Source organism: Orcinus orca, chromosome 20 (assembly GCF_937001465.1).
Source record: "Orcinus orca chromosome 20, mOrcOrc1.1, whole genome shotgun sequence".
NCBI lineage: Eukaryota > Metazoa > Chordata > Mammalia > Artiodactyla > Delphinidae > Orcinus > Orcinus orca.
Window position 1 is genome coordinate 58,481,243 of NC_064578.1, and position 23,322 is coordinate 58,504,564.

At 48.3% G+C, this 23,322-nt stretch overlaps 2 protein-coding genes and 1 non-coding gene across 10 annotated transcripts in view; 2 read left to right on the plus strand and 1 right to left on the minus strand.

The window, feature by feature from the left end:
* Positions 1-610, minus strand: part of ZNF329 (zinc finger protein 329) — a 31,762-nt gene extending 31,152 nt beyond the window's left edge. The window contains exon 1 of the mRNA XM_012538007.3: positions 586-610. Coding sequence (XP_012393461.2) covers positions 586-610 — 25 coding nt within the window. The remainder of the gene's footprint in view (positions 1-585) is intronic.
* ZNF274 (zinc finger protein 274) lies at positions 369-23,051 on the plus strand. Of its 8 annotated transcripts, none has more exons than XM_033411774.1 (8): positions 369-386; positions 1,051-1,126; positions 1,871-1,997; positions 2,767-2,862; positions 16,845-17,327; positions 20,031-20,122; positions 21,165-21,291; positions 21,710-23,051. In XM_033411774.1, the coding sequence occupies exons 2-8, from the start codon at positions 1,094-1,096 to the stop codon at positions 22,621-22,623; spliced, it is 1,872 nt and encodes a 623-aa protein (XP_033267665.1). In that variant the 5' UTR covers positions 369-386; positions 1,051-1,093; the 3' UTR covers positions 22,624-23,051. The 8 variants fall into 8 exon arrangements, with proteins under 8 accessions (XP_033267665.1, XP_033267664.1, XP_049559216.1 ...); XM_033411773.2 differs by lacking the exon at positions 369-386 and adding an exon at positions 458-627; XM_049703259.1 differs by lacking the exon at positions 369-386 and adding an exon at positions 638-947.
* Positions 8,961-9,066, plus strand: LOC117197958 (U6 spliceosomal RNA). Its single transcript, XR_004478867.1, has one exon. It is a non-coding gene; the product is annotated as a U6 spliceosomal RNA (small nuclear RNA).
* Positions 23,052-23,322: the final 271 nt, after the last annotated feature.

Here is a 23,322-nt window from a genome sequence, read left to right on the forward strand (position 1 = left end):
GGAAGTCATTTAGTCTCAACCTCTGCACACTTTGGGGCAGGCCCGTCCCTCTTTTCCTCCCAGGACCTCTGGCTGATTTCAGTCCCGTCTCCAGAACATTTCCCACCCTCCCAACCCGCCCCTTTTTCCTCTCCATTAGACGTGGACGCACCTTTAGCACCGCCCTCTTCCCAGAACTTGGCAAGACTTTAGCCCCGCCCCTCCCCACTTCCGGCCCGCCTCGCCTCCCCCTACGTTGGGTGTGAGCAGAAGCTCGCCCCGCCCCTCAGCACTTCCGGCCCTGCCCCTCCCAAGCTTCCCTTTATCCACTTCCGGCCGGTCCCATGCGTTAGCAGCCCTCGTGGCAGGGTGTGGATCCCTCCCGGCCTGCGTCGTCGCCCACCCAGGTTCTGTGGCCCAGCGGCCTGACTTGCCCCTCCCAAGGCCTCCTCCTGCCCAGCGGGACCGCCGAGGGCGCTCTCCCCCGCCTGGGCTTCGCCTGCCGCCCCGAGTTGGTCGGCCAAAATGGCCGCCGCCCGCTAGGTGGGGCACACCGCGCCGCGGGGGTGCCTGGGAGTTGTAGTCCAGGCCGGCGCGCTGACGCACTTCGCCGCGGGCCGACGGGCGCCATTGTGCGCTGCGCGCGGGGTGAGTGCGGCGGGAAACTTGCGCCCGTCGGGGGCTCAGTTCTAGGGCCGCTCCGCGGGGAGTGCCGAGCCGCGGCCCCTACCATACCAATCGTAGCAGCCCAGAGCCAGCCTCGCCTGCCGTCCTTCCGCCGTGTGGCCTTTAGGGGCAGTGGGAGTCGGGCACTCGGGGCCCAGAGGACGCGGGGCGGGGCCACCCCCTCCCGGCGTTTGCGGGCAGACGGGGGCGGGGGGCGATTCCCTCTCGGTGAGGAAGGCGGGAAACCGTCCCTTTGCGTGTTCAAGAGCAGGTGGAGACATTCCTTTAGGGCGTCTTCCGAGGTGGGGAATGGACTTGTCATTTCCTGTTGATTGGGCCGAGGGGGGCGGGGGGCCTTGGCGTAGCGCTCATGCCCCTCCCACCTCCCAAATTCGACCTTCTCAGGACTCTGCCCACTCCCACGAGACACGTTGAGGAAGAGGAAGGTATGGCCACCGGGCTTCCGACGGCCTGGTTCCGTGTGAGTAGAGGCTTCTTTATGAGTTTCTGAGTCTACCCCTGGATTTGGGAGCGGGGGTGGCGGGCTGATGGTGGGACACCACCTTCCCTGAGATGCCCCCGGGCCCCGTAGCATCTCGGGAAGGGGAAGGGGAGGGGGAGTGGATGGGAAGAAGAGACCCTAGTGAGTGGAGTGATAACAAGTTACTTTCCAAGGGAGTGGTTAGAATAGAGGTCCAAGTATGGGGGATACTAATTTACCGTTTAAACTGGGGGTGGGATGGGGGTATGCATTGTCAGGTCTAAGCAGGGATCAGGCTTATATTTAAACAGTACTTTGGCATTAGAGCTTAGTCCCTGAGAGAAGAGAGCTGAGGATGAATCCCTGACAGGTGAAGGAAGTAGAAGCAGTATGGGAAGTGGGTGGGGGCTGAAGGCTGGGGTTTGATCATTCAGCTCACACAATCTCCTAGCAGGAGGTATACACACTGATACAAATGTTGGAATCCCCAGGTCAACAAAAAATGGAGAGGTTTTCAGAGAATGAAAAACCTTCTCCAGCCTCATGGGTTGTCTTCCTTGCTGTGACCTGATAGGGTCAAGCTTGGGTTTGCTGTTTCAGACAAATTCAGGAACTCATGATGAGACACACCTGGAATGCTCAGGTCACCATGTTGATTGTGCCTACATGTGCTCAGTCAGCCTCCCCTTCCTGTCAGCATGGGTGACAACAGGCCCTGGCTGAACACGCACCTGTGGGTTTTAGGAACCAGTGATCTTTGAAGATGTGACCCTGGGTTTTACCCCGGATGAGTGGGGAATGCTGGACCTCGAACAGAAGTCCCTGTACAGGGAGGTGTTGCTGGAGAACTACAGGAACCTTGTCTCAGTGGGTAAGGATGGCCTCTGTGTCAATAAAGATCTGCGCTTTGCAGCACGAATGTGGTGCCTCTGAAGTGTGTGTCTGCTTCGGCTCAGCCTGCAGGGATCCGAGTTCAAATGTCAAGGCCCTGGAGCCTGAGGGAGAGGGCTTTACTTTGTACCCATTGGAAAAGGGCAATTTCACATATAACTTCTGAAGCTTTACCTAGTCCATCCGTCAGAGGCGTTGAATACCAGGGAGGTGGGTCTATCAGGAATGTTTCCAGATGCCGCAGTGGATGTTTACTGTGTTTGTAACAAGAATTTCAGGACGGGGTGTCTGTGTCTGACAGCTCAGGAGTATCATCAGAGACCCTCATCCTTTCCATCTCTCCATGGTTAGCGTGAAGTTTTCCATTCTTAGGTTAGTATATGCATGGCCGTGATGCCAAGCATCATGTCCATGTTCAAGGCAGAAAGAAGGAGAGACGGCAACCCTGGCTAGTTCTCTTTCTACAGCTGTCATACAAAGAAAAATAAAAATGCCTTAGGCCCCCAGCTGACAAACTTCCCTTTGTGTCTTGCTGGCCAAAACCAGGTCCCAGTGCCTCCTTTACTGGCAAAGGAGTCCAGAAAAGCAAGCAGCTGGCAAATGGGATGGGTAGGGTTATTAACACTGCCCTAGACCAGAAGTCATGCCCTAGCAGGGGAGAACACAGGGACAGAATCGCTACAGCAGGAAAGTATTTTCTCCCAAACACAGACCCCCGCCCCAAGCACTGTCTCTTTTCCCTTGGGCAGAACATCAGCTTTCCAAGCCAGATGTGGTATCTCAGTTAGAGGAGGAGGAAGAGCTCTGGTCGGTGGAGAGAGGAATTCCTCGAGACACCTTTTCAGGTGAGAACCAGGCACATGGGAGTCCTGGCACGGGAGTCCTGGTTAGTGAGGAACTAGTGTCTTAGAAAAGGAGGTGGATGGGGAAAACCCCCAGTGGGGTGTTGTGATGAGTAGCTGCAGACATGCTGAATCAAGCCCTGCATTTTCCTCTGGCTTCAGAATCAGGGTGTACTGCTTGGTTGAACATGAACATGAACCTGTTGCCGGTGCCATGTTGGCAACAGGGGCTCCCTCACCCTGCTTCACTCATTGTCTAACTGCCCTTCCATCCTGTCATCTCCAGTAACTGGTGTGTGTCTCTGGCTAGATTTTTTAGATACATTTACATTTATGGATATGTTTGTTTTGGGAGGTGTTTCCATACTCAGTGCAGACAGGTCTGCATCATTCATTTTAACAAATGCAAGTGTAGTCCACATTTGATTTTTTTACTTTGTTTTTTGCGGTACGCGGGCCTCTTACTGTTGTGGCCTCTCCCGTTGTGGAGCACAGGCTCCGGACGCGCAGGCTCAGCGGCCATGGCTCACGGGCCCAGCTGCTCCGCGGCATGTGGGGTCTTCCCGGACCGGGGCACGAACCCGTGGCCCCTGCATCGGCAGGCGGACTCTCAACCACTGCGCCACCAGGGATGCCCTGATTTTTTCACTCTTGATGGACATTCAAGTTGTTGCAAAAAACTTCCTTGCATATTTTTTTTGCACTCAAGTTGGTTTTTTGTAGGTAAGGATTTCTAGAAATGGAACTTAGAATCAACCAAGATGTAAGTGAAAAAATCTGGTAGCAACAAACTGCTAAGATCTTTTAAAATACATATAGCTGCTCAAGAACATGAGAGCTTTTCCTTTTCATAAGATACCAGCGATTTATAGTCCTCTTTTAAGATTTTCAGATCTGATGGGAAAAGATATGTTCAGTTTAGTTCATATTTCCCTCATGAAGTTGCACGTATTTTCATAAGTTTACAGATCATTTGTATTTTCGCTTTTGTTAGTTTATGTATTTTCCCTTTTCCTATTTGGTTTGTCTTTTGTATGTGTGTGGTCAGGAGGACTCTATATACTATATGTTATGGATGTTAATACTGCAAATACCAGTCCAACATTTACCTTTTTTTTTTTAAAGGGCTTCAAATGCTTGGCCTTTTTATTTATTTATTTATTTATTTATGGCTGTGTTGGGTCTTCATTTCTGTGCGAGGGCTTTCTCTAGTTGTGGCAAGCGGGGGCCACTCTTCATCGCAGTGCGCGGGCCTCTCACTATCGCGGCCTCTCTTGTTGTGGCACACAGGCTCCAGACGTACAGGCTCAGTCGCCGTGGCTCACGGGCCTAGTTGCCACGCGGCATGTGGGGATCTTCCTGGACCAGGGCTCGAACCCGTGTCCCCTGCACTAGCAGGCAGATTCTCAACCACTGCACCACCAGGGAAGCCCCAACATTTATCTTTTACCTTTATTTAGTCTCCATAAAGAAGTTTTATGATTTCAGATATTTTTTCTTTCAAATCTGTCTTTACTCCTATTCTAGGTTTCATGTCATACATAGGCAGGTTGTACCAATACTTTTGTCAATTCTGGTATTTTTGTGGAGGGGGGGTAGCTGTTTCCTATAACTGGGTTTCCTTGTGTATATGATGTGGGGCACAAGTTTTTTCAACACCGTTTTCTGACTTGGTTCTTCTCATTATTGGAAACGCCGTCTTTATCACAGACTTAATTCCCATAGTCATCACCATGTGCAGGCCTTCTTGGCCCCTTATGCTCCCATGGTCTCTGTCAGTGTCTGAGTAAACACCATATTGCTGTACTTATTGTAACTTTACAACAAACTTGGATAAATGGTAGTTCCTCTCATTATTTAAAAAAAAACAACACATCTGTTTTCAACCAAATGAACTCACCATCAGCTTATCAGGATTCATTGAGAAAATCTTGTTAGAAGGTGTCTTACATTTGATTGGATTCAGACATTCCTTGATGCAGAACTGGTCTCAGTTGAGTTTTGGCACAGGTGTACAGATGTGCTTACCTCACTGTGCTAGTCAGGCCTTCCAAGTGCTGCTGGGAGTTCACTGTAGTTGCTGTTAATCTGCTCAGGTTAATCATCCCTTGCAGTCTTCCTTAGTTGTTGCAGATGAACCTGTCATGCTGCTAAATTCTCTTATTATTTGTAACAGTTTTGTTAGAGTCTCACTAATTTTCTCAGTACAAAGTCATCTTACTGGCAAGTATAAAGGAGGAGGCAGTTGTATTATTTTACTTCATTTGTACGATCATGTAATTGCATTCATCATATCTGGTACTTCCAAAACACTGGGCTGAGAGTGTGATGATTTGAGTATCCGGTCTTAGACTTAAAAGGGCAAGTCTCTAGGTTTTGACAAGCATGCTGCTGGATTCTGTGATTCAAATCAGTTTTTATCTGGATAAAGAAATAGTCACCTCACCCTTTCTAATAAATGAAAATTAGTAATAGCCCCAATTTCCCCCCTCCAAAGCGACCATGGGGATTTTCTCATTTGAACAATTAACAGTGACATAATCATAGAAGTGCCCTTGTTGTAATGTGTTGCTGGTGTCTGCTAACTTATTTTTTTAGAGTTTTTGCATCAATATTCATAAATTAGGTTGGGGATGTAGGTGGTTTTCTTCTTTTTGTTATTTTTGGACACTTCTGTATCAGAGTGTACTGGCTTTATAAGGAGAACTTTGGGTGTTCTGCCCGCCTTTGTTCTCTGCTCTCATGAAAGTGGCTTCGGAGCAACCTGGCAGTCTTCAGCTGTGAAGCCTGCACCTGGCCCCATCTTTGGTGATGACCTTCTGTTTGCCACAACATAGACTAGAGTCTTCACTGACTCTTTGTCCCCCTTTCCTGGACTCCTTTGTTAGCCTGATGGCTCAACATTAATATTTTTTCTTTTCCATATTCACGTCATTCCTTTCATTCTCTACAGTGAAAACCTCCCTTCTAACCATGAGCACAGGTCACTAAACCAAACCTTACCTGGAAGGTCCCCAGCAACACAAGCACTTTGTATTCACCCAACATGGTTTCTTTCCCCCCGGTTGATCCAGCCTCCTAAGGTCTCTTCCCATCTTTGTGGCTCTGGCTTAGGTCTGTGTCTCATCCTCTCTGGAACTTAAGTCCCATGTGGGCAAACCTCCCAGGCATGCAATTCTGGATGGTCTAGGAGTTTCCTAAATCTAGCTGCTGTCGGGGGGCATTGGGCGCCTATGGTTCTGCACATCTCAGGGGAGCTGGCTTGACAGGTGACAGGAGATTCAGGGGTGGTGCTCCAGAACGAGAGACCTTGTGCAGGGAGGCTTACCAGGACAATTGCAGGCTAGGCCTGAGGTGATAGGTGCTTAACACGTTTCTGCTGTGTCACAAAGAGTCCTTTATGTGATTTTTTTTCTTCCACTGCTTCCCCTTTACTTCACAAATATTTGTGGAAGGCCTCTTGTGTCCTATGCAATATAAAAACAAAAACGAAAACAAAAAACTGTACACTTAGGTAGTAAGCCAAAGACCTAACATAATCCCTGCCATTGTAGACTCCTTAGTCTAATAGATGACAGCCTTCTACAAACAAGCTACATAGATATAACTGTGTAAACACAAACAGTGGTAAGTACTGAGAAGAAAAAGAACATGGTGTAAAGTAGGGAGCAATGGGGAATTACTCTAGAAGAGTTGGTCAGGTGACAATGCAGGGGTGAGATTTAAGCCGATTCCTGAAGAAAAGAAAGTCAGCAGACGTAAGAGTGGTGGGGAAGAGCTTCCAGATACAAACACCACTTGGGGTTACTGTGAGAATGGAGCAGGCATGGCACATTCTGGGAATGGAAAGTCACCCACTGGGCTGGGAGGAGGTAACCGAGGTGTACTGACGTGCAAGTTAAGTTTGGCAGAGCACACAGCGCTTCCACTGTGAAGGGGGTTTGATTTTCATTGAGTACGTGTGTGGTGTGCTTTTCACAGCTCACTCTGTGAAGATGGAAGGGCACAGACGGAAGCAGGCAGCAGGCTGTGGTAGCATCTAGGGAAGAGGTGGCAATACCTGGCCTGACAGCGTAGCAGCAGGGTTGGGGAGAAGCTGGCTCCTCCCCATTCGTAGGTGGATTCAGTGGGGCTAGTTGAGTAATTGACCCAAGAGAGCAAAGGAAAGGAAGGTGCCAAGAACTCATAGGTGAAAGCTTCAGGGGATTTCCTGTGACTATTCTTTGTAACATATGTATTTACTATATATATATTTTTTTAACGTATCAGTATTTCATTTTAAAAATACAATAACAGCGATATTACGACCCTGGAATTTTTGGCATTAGTCATTGACATGGTTAAGTCTGATAAAGGCAGAGACTTTTGAAGGGTGGAAATAGAGGTTTTCTTTGGTTTTTATTTTTATGTTGAAATAATTTTAGGTAAACAGTTGACTAGTACAAAGAACTACCTAATAGCTTTCACCTAGATCCAAATGTTTTTAGAACTCTCCCATGTCTTGACTGGTTCTGTTAATGAAGTATGAATGAGAGGGGACTTAGAAACACCCAGGTAGAGGTTTGTAAAGCCAGCTGAATGTATCTGCCTGGACCTCCTCTTGAGGCAGTACATAAAAACATGGGAATCATAGGTGTTTGGAATGGCCTGCTTTACTATTAAGAGAACTTCTCATCTCCTGCAGTGGTCTCTTTCTCCCAGCACTAATGTAGCTGTGCCTCTCCTCAGTGCAGAGAACTGGAACTGAATGAAAGATAGGCCTCTCTGATGCAGCTCATTTTGCATGTCTTCAGCTCTCCATGACAGTAAAAATGGCAGCATAGGCATTGGTTGAAGTAGAAGGGAGACTGGATAAATGCTGAAGACAGGTATTCATCTTCAAGAAGGCACTAATTTGCAGAGATGCTATGAAGATAAGGAATGTGGAGAAATACTTGATGGCACTCAAATCTTCCACCTTCTCACTCAGTGTTCTTCAAGAAAGTATTACTATATGTGTGGTTTGGGTGGAAAGCTTGAGACATAATCTAGATTTAAACATTAGGAAAGCAATAAAGACACTATTTTGAAGGTCATGATTGTAGGAAAGCCTGAAGGATATTTAACTTTTTTTGACTGGTTAAGAATTTAAGCAGGAGAAGAGCCCTGCAAATATGAACGTGGCAACTCTCAAATTAGTACAAACATCAATAGAAAAAAATAGCTTGTACAAGAAGATTTTTTTGTTGGGAGGAAGAGAAGGAAATTCTTCTCCAGATTTCATCCTTTGTGTAGCCTGAGAGGACTCACATGGGCTATATAAAACCAACATGTGGGGGATGTAGGAAATCAATTGTTTTATACAAAGGATAATTCTTTCAAGAACAAGACTAGTGTGAGAAAGCCTATTCTCAGCTCAGCCTTTAAGAGAAAGCTCACACAAGAGACCCTGAATGGAGGAAATCCTTTTCATCGTGAGTTTTCAACATGACAACTCAAACATGGAAGAAATCTCAGGAATATAATCATAGCAGGAAAGGCTTCTGGCCTGATATAGTCTGATTTGAGAGAATTCATACTGGACAAAAAGTTCCAATTCTGTTCAATTTGGAAAAATTCTTATACCAAATAATTATATCTGAGAACTCTGAAATCATGGGAACATGACTGCTATGGAAAGGTTTCATGAAATAGCTCTCTTTTTCAGCATCATAGAAGTCATACTGGAGAGTGTCTGAGAAAATAATTAGTGTTAGGAAGGTTTCAGGAGTCACAGAACCCACTGGCAAGAAGCCCTTCAGTAGGAGTCCTCATTGTGTTCAGATCAGAGGACTCATATGAGAGTAGACTCAATGCAATATGCACAGGCAAATCATTAATCTTAGCTCTCACCTTATTTGACAGAACAACAGAAAAACTTACACTGAAAAGAACCACACTTAATAATATAAATGAAACGTCTCATTGTTTTTATGTCAGATAGGTCATAAGGAAGGCGAACTCTGCAAAACTTTGATCACATAAGGATAGCCATCCCTTGGTATCCATGGGGGTTGTTTCAGACTCCTATGGATACCAAAATACTAGATGCTCAAGTCCCTTATATAAAATGGTGTAGTACAGTGCTCACTTTGGCAGCACACATACTAAAATTGGAACGATACAGAGAAGATTAGCATGGCCCCTACATAAGGATGACATACAATTCATGAAGCGTTCCATATTTAAAAAGAAAATAAAGTGGCGTAGTATAGTCAGACATGAAGGGTCAACTGTACAAATATATAGTAAAACATTCTGTTTTTCCAATTTGGGTTCTATTATCTATCTGATGTGAACATCTAGAACAGATGTTAAGTAGCATGGGTGAGAGCATGCATCCTTATTTCAGTTTCCCTTGTAAGTCCCCAGTTCTAGGACAATGACTGACTTTCTAGCTCAGGAAACTGTTGAGAGAATAAATGGTTGGAAAATTTTCAAGAGACAAGAGGGAATCTTCAAAGAGGAGACTCTGAAGACTAGGCCAGGCTCTGAGACAAGAGAGTAGGTAAGGGATGATAAAGGGAAATCTTAAGATACTGCTACAAAGAACTTTGAGAGGGTCACATCCTTGGGGACGGTGCAGAAGTCTACAATCTTGAGTGACCATCAAACATGTTTTGGCAGGAATCCAGCCTATCAGGGTGTGGTCACATACTGTGCAGTCTTTATTCAAGAATACTTTATGTTCTCTGTTATCATCCATCTATGTGTTCTCTAGGACCATGTAATCTTAATCCTTTTATCTGGGGACCACTCTCTCTGGTGTCCAGATACAGTCCCTGGAGTAATTTCAAAGCCTGAAGTGCTTTAACTGTTAATTGAATAAGAAGGAAAGTAAATGAACTAAGCATTTGACTCAAACCTTTTTTGGCGAAAAAATACTTCCAAAAGTCCTGAGGGAAAATAAGATAAAAGCAGGAATAAATGAGTCAGAAATGAAGAAGAAAAAAAGCCCATTTTCTGGATAGACAGAATAAAAAAAAGGCAAACTAAAAACCTATACAGGGAAAAGAAACTCTATTCAGATATTCAGCAATACATGTAGTTCTCATTATAGTACTTTACCCAACTGTTATAAAGAATAAGCCAGCTCTATGTACTGATATGAAACAATCTCCAAGAAATATGTATTTCTTAAAATATATATCTTTAACATACATATCTTCAAATATATAAAGATATATAGATGTACATGGGTTTTTTTTCTTAAAACTATACACACACCAAGTATGAATGTGTCAATTGGTTATCATTGGGAGAATATAGAAACTGATAGAATGTAACTGTCTCCCAAGAAGGAAACTGGGTGGGAGGGTGACTTTCCATTTTTAGAGGTGCTGCCGGTAACTATGCTTATAAAATGGAAACGACTGTCTTCTTCCTGCTATGTCACCAGTTCCTGCCACAACGTAGGTGCTCAGTAATTATTTGTTGAGTACAGGAAAGAACCAACAATAGATGGAAAGATTTCTGGAAAAGTGTAAAGTTGGCAAAATTGGTCCCAGGAGAAATGTAAAAACCAACTTTTTCTTAGAACAAAGTGGCCAGTTAGTTGTGTTTCTATATTGACCTGGGCAGTGAATATTTTCCAGCTTCCTGTTAAAAGATAGTTTCCATGGAACATGAGCTACTCAATGACAACACAGGGTGCTATGTTAACAGGTTCTTCTGCAATGTATACATAGCATCGTTCTCACCAAAGCACAAAATGAGAAAAATATTGAAAAGGAGGAAATATTTGTAGCTTGTAACAATTAACACCTTTTTTAAAAAAAGCTAATCCTCTGAAATAGTTATAAGAGTTGAGCAGTTGCAACAGATTGCAAAATACAGAAGTGAATAGCTCTGGCTTATACCAGGAATAACCAATTTAACACAGATAGAGGATAGATTTTGTGAGTGATACTTTTTTGAAATGGAACCTAAGAATAAATTGTTAATGAGCAGGCACTATTTGGAGAAAGTTATGTTAGAGTGCCATGGAAGACTTAAGTAAGTACTGTAAAAGCACTGACTTCTTTTGAGAGCTTACAAAGGCTAGAAGTGTGTGAAGTCCCTTTCTTAAGTCCTATAAGTCCTCCACAGAAGTGCTGCTGTGGGAGCATGAATGCAAGTCCCTGACCTGGCTGGTCTGGGAAGAAGCAGGTGGGGTGCAAACCAAGTGTCCTCTTACCCCATGGCCTGCTTAGGCTCCTAAGTAAAAGATGGGAACTTTGTAGCAACAGCCATCCTCCCATGGTAACTTCAGATGGGACACTCACAGTGCCAGTGAGATTTCCTGAAATTTGAAATATGGGTAAATCCAAACATAAGGCTAAAAGGCCCAAATGTCTTGGTGAACCGTTCACCAAGGCACTTAGTAGCTGTGTTGTGTCAACAAATACTGCTTGAGCACCTGCCAAAATGCCAAGTACTGTTATAGGGGTGGGTCACCACGATGAACAGGGTGGAAAGGCCCCCTGTCTCACTGGGCTTACATTCATTCTAGAGTAGCCACTGGCACTTGTGGCTGATTAAATGTAAACCGACTAAAATGAACTTACCAGTCAGTTCCTTAGTCACACTGGCCATCTTTCAAATGTTCACTGGTCACCTGCAGCTAATGGCTACTGTGTTGGACACTGCAGATCTAGAACATTTCCTTCACCAAAGAAAGTTCCACTGGGCAGTGCTGTTCTAGAGAAGGTGGAGAGAGAAATTAGTCAGATACTTTAAGGTGGCAATCAGTGCTATGAAGAAAAATGAAACAATAGGGTATCTATCAAGGAGCGGGGAAGCATGGGTAGGCAATACTAGTTTAGAACTGGGCAGGAAGATAGCTCTGAGATGATGACATCAGAGCTGAGAGCTGGATGGGGAAGGAGATCAAGGTGGAGATGCTAGGAGAGACTATCAGACAGGCAAGTGCAATGACTTCTGGATAAGACACATTTGGGCACGTTTGAGGAAAAGTAAGATAGTTGCTGTGTGAAGCCCTCTTTGGTGTAAGGGGCATAAAAGAAGAGGGTTTGGATCCCAGCTGCTCCCTTCCCCAGTGTGTGGCCTTGGGCAGGTTCCTATCCTCTCCCAGCTTGGATTTCTTTTGTGTAAAGGTTGGATGCTATTGCTTAGTGGGGCTGTGGTGGTGTAAAAGCCCAGGTCCTGGGGGGCTGTCATGAAACGGTAGCTACTGTTACTGATTCAAAGAGTTTGACTGATGTAAAGATCGTCATAAGTGGCTTTGGCAGATCCTCCTCTGGATCTGGCCTAGGGGTTTCCAATGCACGAGACCCAGTTAGCAGCCTTAGTGGTGCAGTGGGGGAGACACGTTTAGAAGGCGATATAGCAGGGTGCCCAGCAGAGCTGAAGAGAGTGATGGGGAAAGGAGAAAGGGTGAGAGCTGGGGGCATCCTGGACAAGGAGGAAGAGGGACAGGGGAGTATGCAACAGGGATGAGGGGAGCTGACCCTGCCCCTGCCCCCCAACAAGCTGGTAAAAGATCATTGTAATTAGTTACTATTATATTTGTGGACTGGTAGCCCTAGTGTACCTGGTTAATCAGTCCGCGTTCCCTAGGAAAGTGGGCACGTGGGCACTATGAAGGAGACAGCTTACCTGGAAAGGAGCAGCAGAGAGAACATGAGAGTAGAAAACGGTAATTAGAAGAAGAAAACAGCAGCTCCCATCAGCCTTTACTATTGTTCATGCAGTACTGGCTTTGGGTCCCTAATCACTTAGGACTTAGGGGAAACTGAGGCCCAGAACAATTAAGCCCCTTGCCCAAAGGCTCAGTGAATTTGTGTAATAGCCCCCTAGCTAGATAGGGGAGTTGCAGGGGAGGGGACTAAATTGCCCAAATTCCCCCCAGGGTTATTCAGCTGGTGGGTTGAAAGCCAGTACTTGGAGCTGCAGCTGATAGGGATAATTTTATGCAGCCCCAGGCAGGTAGGTGGGAAAGTGGGTGAGTCAGTCAGCCCTGCCTCAGTGAGGTGGGGATCCAGTTTCAGCCTTGTTAGCTGGTAAACACAGCTGTCAAGTGGGGCGAATACTTTTCTGGAACGGACAGCCGTAAGGATTACCTTACAGGTTTTGGGGAGTGGTCCAAGAGATGAGACGGTTAGAGGACTGAGGTGCCTAGGATGACATTTACCCATGGGTTTAGAGGCTTGTGGCCATCTCACATACTGCAGAGCACCCTGTAGGTGCTTTATGACAACTGCAGAACCAGTGTCCGCCTGAAGGGCTGCTACAGCAGGGGGAAGGCGGATACACTGGAATCTCAGCGCCAAAAACATCGGCAGAGTTCCTGACATCCAAACCCAGAAAGGCTCTACAGTTTAAAACTGTAAACATTTTCAGTGAGCATTCAATGCAAGATTCTAAGAAAACACCCTGGTGCCCCCGAGGATAAGAGGAAGTAAATATATGATCAAGATTAAAGGAGAAGGGGTGGGGATGGAGGAGATGAAGTAGAATAAAAAGGACCCAACGTGGTTTTTTTAAAGGAGAAAGCATTAAATAAAAATTCCTCTGATTAACCAAGGAGTACAAAACGGAAATTTCAGAATTTAAAAAGCTACGAAGCAATACGGAAAATTAAGTTTGTTCTTAAGTGTCATGCATGATTATTGCTCAAAATGGTGCCTGTGGCCCAACACGGAGCCGCTAGGGAGCCCCACGCCCACCCCTTGTGGGGGCTGCTTCTCAGGCCAGTGTTGCTGAGATTCTGGTATAAACTCCTATCTCCCAAGTTATCCTCAGAGAGAAATTCCAACCAAGCCTTAAGAGCTGTTAAGAGCTGTAAGTGAAAGAAAAGTGAACTAAGCTTTCAAATCAAGAATGACCGGGTGGTGGTGGGGATTACCCTCCAGAAATCCTAAGGAACAGGAAGGGAACTAAATGCTCACATTTAGTTCCCTTCCTGTTCCTTAGGATTTCTGGAGGGTAATCTCAAGATAACGCAGATATGAATTGGGCGGGCAAGCCTCCCGATGAAACTAACTCAAAACCTTATTTGGGAGGAAGTGGGGGGAAGAGGTTAGAAGTGAGAGATCAAATGCCTGCCATGATTTTTATCAAGGAAAAAGTCACTTTAAACGTAGGAAAGAAGTGACTGGCAGCGGCCGATAAGCCACAGTATGGCCCAGGACCTGTTTTTCAACCCTGGAGCGCCCAAGGCCAGTCTGGGGTGGCGGGGCGGCCCCACCCGGCACTGGGCGACTCCTGACCCCGAGCTGACTCACTCGGATAGCGCGCCAGCAACGGGCGACGCCCGTGAGGTCCGTGGAGGCCGCCGCCGACCCGAAGTGTGCAGTCAGGAATTTCCGAGAAGGGAAGACAAAGCCGTAAGGAGACAGGGGAAGAATGTGGGGGCGGGGGAGGAAAGTGGGTGGGGAATCCGGGTGGTCGTTGCTCTCGGGGAAAGCGGCCGCGCTCCCCTCACCCCACGTCACCCAACGGGGAAGACCTGCAGCTCGGATAGGTGTGTGTGGAGGCTGCGTCGGCGTCGCCCCAGGACGCGTCCACCGTCGCCGGGGAGGCCGGGAGAGAACGCGAGTGGAGGCCAGAGGCGAAAGCCCCACCACTAGCCGAGCAGCCACCATCCTGCCAAGGGCCGCAGGCTAACCCAAACCCTCAACATGGCGGGGCCGGAAGTCCGCGGCGTGGAGGCTCCTGGGAATTGTAGTGAGGAGGGTGCCTGACGCACTTCCGTCCAGGCCGGAAGTCGCGGCCCCGCGCTCCTGGAGCTCTGAGAGGAGCGAGTGAGGCTTCAGGGTCGGGGTGGGTGGGGCATGGGCCTTTTACCGCTTCACCCTTTGGAGGAGGGGCCGGGCGCGCTCCGCGGACTCAGCTAAAGCCAGCTCCCCAGCAGCCCACGCTGTCTGATAAGTGCGCCCGGTGGACGATGTGGCAGGTGCTTGGGAGACCGCAGACGGCGAGGAAAAGCACAGAGGCAGCGTATGCAGGGAGCCGCTGCTCCTAATCGCTTCCTGAGTCTTTTTTTTTTTTTTTCTAACGCAATTGTAATTACTCCCACAGTAGTGTGAGCAAAGTTGCTCCTGTGCTCCAGGGATAGAAAGCCAAATTCTGACAGCAGGAGTTTGCAGCAAACTAAGAGTTTATTGCGTGGAGACAAGTCTCAGATCCACTCCAACTTGCTCTTTGAGTTAGGAGTGTTTTAAAGGAAGAACTGAGAGTCTAGGGTTAATCATCGTTTTGTGACATTACTTAATCGTGGTTTCAGAAGTCATCATGTCTCTGGTTTAGGATTCTCTGGCTAGGTGGTCCATGGTTCCAGGATCTGTTAGCTCATATTACCGTGAAGAGATAACTTGAATTTGTACTTTAATGATGTTGTCAATCACAGCAGTATTGGTCATCTGACACTGGTTGATTGATGTTCAGTTAGCACAGGATTGAGATCAGCAGGGACAAGAAAGGGGATAAAGTTTTGGATAACAGAGGTTAATCATAAACTCGGCAGGGGAATTGGTTTTAGGGGGACTCATTCAATAGTAATTTCCTGTTCTGCTTTTTACTTCATGTGACAGGAACATTTCTATGTTGTCATAATCCCCCTAAAACCAGTGTATTAATTTTTTTAATGCTTACATGGGAATCTTTCACAATTTTCTTGACCTGTGTTTTAACACTACCTGTGTCTTCCAGTTTTATTTCATCATTTACCACATTGCTAGGAAGTGAGTGTTGTGGAAATAAAGACCACTCAGAGGAGGACATGCAGAGGCTACTTACTCAGAGCCCACCCTAGCAAGGTGGTCAGCCACCATCCCTTATGTTTGGTAGAGACTAAGGCAGGCTGGGAGTGGGAAGATTCATAGTGGAAAAAAGGAGAAGGTTCTGATTGGAGATTATTGGCTTGGGGTCAAAAAGAAAACTCTATAAAACAGAAATCTAACCAAAAATAAATCATAGTCTGTGTTATTTACTTTTTTTTAATTTATTTTTTTAAACCTCTAAGTCATTTAAAATTAGCATTTCTTTTTGGAATTATAGAGAGCTTCCCTTAGCATTTCAGGACCATCCTGGAGTTCTGTTCAGCAAATGCTCTGTGGACTCTATGACAAGACCCAGCGTCCCTGCCTTTCCCAGACATCCTTGTTCTTGGCCCCCATGGAGGTGGGATCAGGTTCTATTCCCCTCATGGCTGCAGGCATATACAGCATAACAATTCTTGTTATCTCTTGGTCTTTTTTTTTCCTTCTATGTTGAGATATAATTTATATACCATAAAGTTCACCCTTTGAAAGTATACAATTTAGTGGTTTTTACTATGTTCACAAGGCTGTGCAACCATAAGTATGATCTAACTTCAAAACAGTTTCTGCATCCCAAAGAAGAAACCCTGTATCCCTTAGCCATCACCCCAAAGCCCTTCAGTTCCCCCATCTGGAAACCACTCATCTGCTTTCTGTCTCTATATATTTGCCTGTATTGGGCATTTCATATAAATGGAATTATACAGTATGGGGCCTTTTGTGTCTGGCTTCTTTCACTTAGCATAATGTAGTCAAGGTTCATCCATGCTGTATAGCTGGACCATATTTTGTTTGTCCATTTATCATTTGATGGACATTTGAGTTGTTTTCCCTTTTTGGCAATTATGAATAATGCTGCTGTGAACATTCTTGTACAAGTTTTTGTGTTGACACATGGTTTCAATTCTCTTTGATTGAAACTCCTGGATCATGATATAACTCTGTGTTTAACTTTTTGAGGAGCTGCCAGACTGTTTTGCAAAGGAGTGTAGCAGTCTGTATTCCTACTAACAGCGCACAAGGGTTCCAATTTTTCCACATCCTCACTAACAGTTGTTACCACCCATCTTTGATAATAGTCATCCTAGAGAGTATGAAATTGTATTTCACAGTGGTTTTGACTTGCATTTTCCTGGTGGTTAACGATGTCGCTCACCTTTTCATGCATTTTTGGGCCATCTGTCTTGCTCTGCTTTTGACTTATAGAGTGTCCTGAGGCTCAGTTGGACCCTCAGTTCCATCCTTTTCCTGCTGGGAATCCCCTGATGAAGATCGAGGTTGTTGAAATCCTCACACTGAACGAGGAGGTGGCTCTTCCCCGGAATGCCCAGATCCGCGCCCTCTATGCTGAAGATGAGGGCCTGAGCCCAGACATCCTCAGGGAGCCCACTCAACATCTGGATAAGCATCCAACTGACCCTGAGACCGCTCGCCAGAGGTTCCGGGGATTCCGCTTTGAGGAGGTGGCAGGGCCCCGAGAAGCCCTGGCCCGGCTGCGTGAGCTGTGCCGCCAGTGGCTGCGGCCCGAGGTTCACTCCAGGGAGCAGATGTTGGAGTTGCTGGTGCTGGAGCAGTTCCTGGGCGCGCTGCCCAGGAAGCTCCGGATGTGGGTGGAGTCGCAGCACCCAGTGGACTGCCAGGAGGCAGTAGTCCTGGTGGAGGATGTGACCTGGATCTCTGAGGAGGAAGGTGAGTGCAGTGGAAGACTGGGGAGACAGCAGTTCCTGTGAAGGCATCTTGGAGGGTGGGGGCAAAGGAACCCCAGCCTTCCTGGGAGGGGTAGGGGAAGGCTGGTGCCCACTCCATCTACACCAAGGGCATCTGCTTCCCCCCCCTCCCCCAACCCCAGTTCATGAATCAGAGCTTTAGATACTTGCTTGCTGACGTACCTGTCACTACCCCTGGGCCAAGGCTCTGAGAATGGCTTCCTCTCTGGACCCTTTTGTGGAAATGGAAGGTCTCAGGCCCCACGTCAGAGCTGCTGAAACCCTTGGGTGAGGCCTGGCACTGCGTGCGTTCTTTAATGAGCCCTCCACACATTTCTGATGGAAGCCAGCAGATAATGTGCTTCATTTTCATCCCTCTGGGATCCCTGCTATATCAATATCAGTCACACAGGTGTTGTATTTCTGGTACGCCTTCTCTTTTTTTTTTTTTAATATTTATTTATTTATTTTACTATTTGGTTACACTGGGGCTTAGTTGTGGCAGGTTGTCTCCTTAATTGCGGCTCGCGGGCTCCTTAGTTGTGGCAGGCAGGCTCCTTAGTGACAGCATGCGAACTCTTAGCCGTGGCATGAATGTGGGATCTAGTTCCCTGACCAGGGATCGAACCCGGGCCTCCTGCATTGGGAGCGCGGAGTCTTAAACCACTGCGCCACCAGAGAAGTCCCCTGGTGTGCCTTCTAACATCATACACTCAGTGGAGGCTGTGGATAAAATGGTGACTGAGATAGACAGGACTCATGGACTTCCGAGCTCAACAAGCCTCCAATCTAGCAAGAAAGATGGGAGTCTGACAAATGAACGTGTGTTTGACGGTGTGGGGTAGAGAGGGTAACGGTGGTGGTGGGCCAGGGGGACGGCACAGGTTCGGGACGTATTTGGGAGCCAGCCTCCATGAGGCTTGATGTCCTTCAAGCTGAGTTCCGTGGAGCGCAGACCCTGCTCTCTGTGTCTGTGATGGGTACCTGGAAGATGTTTCTTGAGTGAATGCGTGATTGACTGATTGATTTTGATGCTTGAGGAAGAGGGGGGAATCTGAGGCTGGATGGTGGGATTCAGAGAAGAGGGCTTCCTGGAGAAGCAGGTGCGGGGAAGGAGAGGGGCAGGTGGCAGTGGGAGTGGTCTCTTCCACAGGCACCGAGTCTGGGGTGCTGTTGTCTGCAGGGTGAGGGCCCCAAAGTTATCCACATTGGAACCCCTTGAACCTCACATGGCAAAAGTCATTTCACATGTGTGATTAAGTTAAGGATCTTGAGGTGGACGGATTATCCTGGATTATTTGGATGGGCCCAATGTCATGAGGGTCCTTATGAGAGGCAGGCAGGAGGGTCAGAGTCAGAATAGGAGATGTGAAAACTGAGGCAGGGGTGATACAAGGAAAGTGTCACGAGCAATGTATTTTACATAGCCTCTAAAAACTGGAAGGAGCAAGGAGTATGTTCTCCCTGAAGCCTCCGGAAGGAATGCAGCCCTGTGAACACTTTGATTTTAGCCCTTCGAGGCTGTGTCAGGCTTCTGATCTCCGTAATTGTAAGACAGCAAATTTGTGTTATTTTGAGCCACTGGCATGGCAGCTTGTTACAGCAGCACCAGGAAACTAATATAGGTGCCAGGGAGGCAGTTGTTGAGCTCATTGAGATGAAAGGCAGTGAGTCCGTTTCACACCTTGGGGGTGAATGAAACCAATTAGTGTTACAGGGGACAACAAAAGAGGCCTTCCAGGGAACCCTATGAGTCCTGCGTTTGTGGTCAGCATGTCCATTGAACCTCTTGGGCATGACTGCCACAAGCCTTACACAGAGTGGCCCAAGGGAGAAGGACAATATATTGAAAAAGTCCAAGGGTGATCCAGCTTCAGGCATGGCTAGACCCAGCAGCTCCACTCATCTTCAGGACTCGTCCTCTCTGCTATATCATACTTCTGCTGGCCTCTGATGGCTTCACTCAAAGGCACTGTTTCCATGTAGGGGCTCCCAGGATGGAATTTCTCTTTCCTAAATGTTCCAACAGATGCCCCTTTGGCTCTGATTGGCTGGCTGGGGGGCCCATGTTCATCCCTGATCCAGTCATTTTGGCCAGGAGGAAGCAACGGCCTGCTGGGCCAGCCTGGGTCACATCGTGTGTCCTCCTTGATAGTGGGGTGGCGTCATCATTATAGAAGCCCAAGGACCATGTGAGGACACATAAAGAAAGTCAGACATCGAAGAGCCATGGTCAAGAGGGGCCATAAAGCCAGGCAGAGCTGTTTTCTGAGGTGGAAGAAACTTGGTAAAATTTGCATCAAGATGGGTTTGGGGGAATGAGTCTGGTCCTGGGGCCAGGGGAAGTTCCCCACTCCGTGGTGTAGCAGGAAGGAAGGATGAAGGGGTGGAGGGCATGGAGGCCGGAAATGGGGTCTTCGTCTCTGAGGAGAAGGTGTGAGGCCAGCTGCTGAGGTGAGCGTGGAGGTGAGGCAGCTACTTCAGGGGAGGGACTGGGTCCGGAACAGTCCTTGGAGGGGGAGTGGATGGGACCCGCAGTGGGGACAGTGGTGCCCTGTGGTCACACACATGGGGATTTGGACACAGGCTTTGAGAGAAGAATGAGGGGCACGATAAGTTATGGGTCCCGGAGATAGACGTGGGCTGTCCTTGCCCCACCTAACCCTGCGCTGCCATCTCTTCCCAGCACTGCCCACCCAGGGCCCCACCAGCTCTCTCCAGACCACAGCTCAGCAGGAGGAGGACATGGCCACCAGGCTGGTGAAGGCACTGCCTGAGGTGAGTGGGGAGTGTCACCCTTTCCTTCTCTGGTCCCAGCATCCCCTGCAGGCCTCCCACAGGCAGGCCTTTCAGAGTGCTGAGTGTGAAGGGCAGGCCTGCCCTCCTGCGACTGTAGTGTCATTGGAGACCACGACAGGGCACAGTGACCAGGAGTCGGGAAATCTGGAGGGAAGAGGGGGAGGGGCCAAGCGTTCGCAGCCTCGGGCCCAGGCATCCAGATCAAGGCTGGATCCCAGTTAGAACAAAAGAGGCTTCATCCTTCAGAAACGCAGAGCTGGGTGTTTATAACTGAAACAAAGCCTGGGATTTGCTTCAAAATCATCAGAGCTGGGGTGTAGACGAAATAGGACTGGCCCTGTCTTGCTGACTGTTGAGGCTTAGAGAGCAGCCAGTGATGGTGTCTGTGTGATCTTGGTCGGGGCTTACATCTGGCTTGAGCGTAGGAGTGAATTTATCAGCTCTCCTGTAATGAGTGGTCTGGTGCAGGCTTCAGGCACAACTGTATTCAGGGGCTCCAGCCTCTTCCTTCTCAAGCAGGCTCTGCCCCTTTTGGGCAAAATGCCTCCCAGATCCAGACAGAGGGCGGTGGGAAGCCGCTTCCTCCCGGAGTGCTGGTCAGCTCCTCGGAAAGGACTCATCATGGTGCGGCCCAGGCAGCCACCCCAGCCCCAGGCAACCCCTGTCCCCATGGGGAGGGGCTGTTCCAGGATGGGGTATGCCCAGGGAGGTGCAAGGCTGGCCCGAGGGGTGGTCTCCGGTGGGAAGTCATGGGGAAAGGGTAGAGGCGGTTTGTTTGTGGCACTCTGTAGTTCCTTGTGAAGTAGGGCTCTTCCTCCAGCCTGGGCCCCAGACTCTGGTTTTGTGAGAGCAGACCCATTGGACTTTTTACAGGCCCCAGTCAGTGTTTCCAAGCAAACCTCCAAAGCTGGGGCATCCCAGCACAGTGAGCTCTGTCGGAATGTCCCCGCCAGCCTCTCTTCTGTCCCCAGCAAGGACTCCCTGACCCTCCTGCTGAAATACAAGCTGTGTGACATTGCAGGAACCAGTGACCTTCCTGGACGTGGCTGTGGACTTCAGCAGGGAGGAGTGGGGGCTGCTGGACCTGACACAGAGGACCGAGTACCACGACGTGATGCTGGAGACCTTTGGACACCTGGTCTCTGTGGGTAAGGCCCTCCACGCTTGCGGGACTGGGATGCCATGGGGGCTCTGAGTCAGGGCTTACACCCTCTCTGGGCCCTGGACATGCCCTCGAGTCCCCTGCACCGTCCAGGGCCTCTAGCTGACACTACATTGGGAGGGGTGGGGCTCGTAAGAACAGAGGCAGCCTCAGGTCCAGTGAAGGACCGATTTGCTGTCCACCCTGAGGGTGAATGAGAACAGGGACTCAGAGCTGGGAGACGCCCGCAGCCCTTGCCCAAGCTCGGTGTGCCGCTCTTTGCTGCTTCACTGCTTTCAGTCTCCCTCCCCAGGGTGCATGACTGTACTTGGAAAACACAGCTTCTGGACATTTAATTATGTCGTACTGTCGACCCGTTTTAGCACTTTCTGTTTACAGTGTCTGTACCTTTGTGTTTCTTTCAGGGTGGGAGACTACTCTGGAAAGCAAACAGTTAACTCCAAACCCCAGCACACCCGAGGAAGAGCCAGCCTGCCACCTGAAAGTGGAGGAATTCTCGAGGGATGACACCCAGCCCTCTACCTCCGGAGACACCTTGCAGGCTGGGGCCCCGGAGGTCTTGGACACAGCGTTGAAACCAGTAGTGCTCACTCAGGAAAAAACTCTCCCTCAGAAGCCACCCGGTGAAAGCCCCAAACCCCAGGCAAGCACAGGTCCCGACACAAGCCACATTTCCCTTCAGAAGGCCATTCCTAGAAAACGCTTGCGCAAGCGTGACCCCAGGGTCAAAAAGACGACACACAACCCCTGTGTAAAACTTCATCAGAAGAGTTGCAGCAGGGAAAAGGACCAGGAGAGCGGGAGCTGTGGGAGAACCTTACCCCGGGGCACTCAGCAGATCACGTTTACGCGAATTCACAAAGGGAGCCAGGTGTGCCGATGCAGCGAATGCGGGAAAACCTTCCGGAACCCCAGGTACTTCTCCGTGCATAAAAAGATCCACACGGGAGAGAAGCCCTACGTGTGTCCGGACTGCGGGAAGGCGTTCGTGCAGAGCTCCTCCCTCACGCAGCATCAGAGGGTTCACACTGGGGAGAGACCCTTTGAGTGTCACGAGTGTGGAAGGACTTTCAACGACCGCTCGGCCATCTCCCAGCACCTGCGGACTCACACCGGGGCCAAGCCCTACCCATGTCAGGACTGCGGCAAAGCCTTCCGCCAGAGCTCCCATCTCATCAGGCATCAGAGGACTCACACCGGCGAGCGCCCCTACACCTGTAACAAGTGCGGAAAGGCCTTCACCCAGAGCTCGCACCTGATAGGGCATCAGAAAACGCACAGCGGGGTGAAATGCAAGAAGAAACAGCCTACCTCGTAGCCCTCAAGCCAGGTGAAGAGACATCGCCTTTGCAGCCTGATCCTGCAGTGTCACATGAGCGAGCCTGGTTGAGATTCCGGACTGAATGTGGAAAGCCTTGAGTGATGAAGTTCTCAAGACCAAAGGATGACCAGGGAGACCGCCCTGCACCTAAGTCAGTAAGAAAAGCAGTGGGGAGTATCGCTAATGAATACATCAGTTGGAAAAACATTTAATTTTTCGCTCAGTTGATTTGCCATTTTAATTTGTTTGTTCGTTGGTTATTAAAAGTGATATTAGTGAAACCTGAAAATGCTTATAATCTGTTTAAAAAGCCAGGTACCAAAAAGTCTGTGCACTGATATTATATTTGTGGTAAAGTATTTATGCATATGGACAAGGATTGAAAGAGAACCTAGATAAATAAACTATATATTTCTGTGGTAGGATCTCTGTGTGTTTTTTCCCACTTATTTGATTAAATGTTTTTTCACTAATGATTAAAAGAAGCAATGTTAAAACAAAAGGGGTGGGGCCTGGGTAGACCTGGGAAGTTGTGCTGGGGTAGATAAGGGGAGTGGGGGCCGAGGCAGGTGAAGGAAATGCTCTGGGAGCATGATCAGCGGGTGGCAGGGCAGGTGGTTGCACGAACCTCCTTCAGATGAATGGACATCTGTCAGGATTATATGAGGAGCCTGGATGATGAGCTGGAGGATGATC

Excerpts from the sequence above, each read along its gene's own strand:
- ZNF274 (XM_033411772.2), top strand. The coding sequence starts at position 1,016 with ATGCCCCTCCCACCTCCCAAATTCGACCTTCTCAGGACTCTGCCCACT. Across the intron at positions 1,127-1,870 it reads TTCCGACGGCCTGGTTCCGT|GAACCAGTGATCTTTGAAGA; the intron begins GTGAGTAGAGGC and ends TGTGGGTTTTAG. Across the intron at positions 21,292-21,709 it reads TGGACACCTGGTCTCTGTGG|GGTGGGAGACTACTCTGGAA; the intron begins GTAAGGCCCTCC and ends TGTTTCTTTCAG.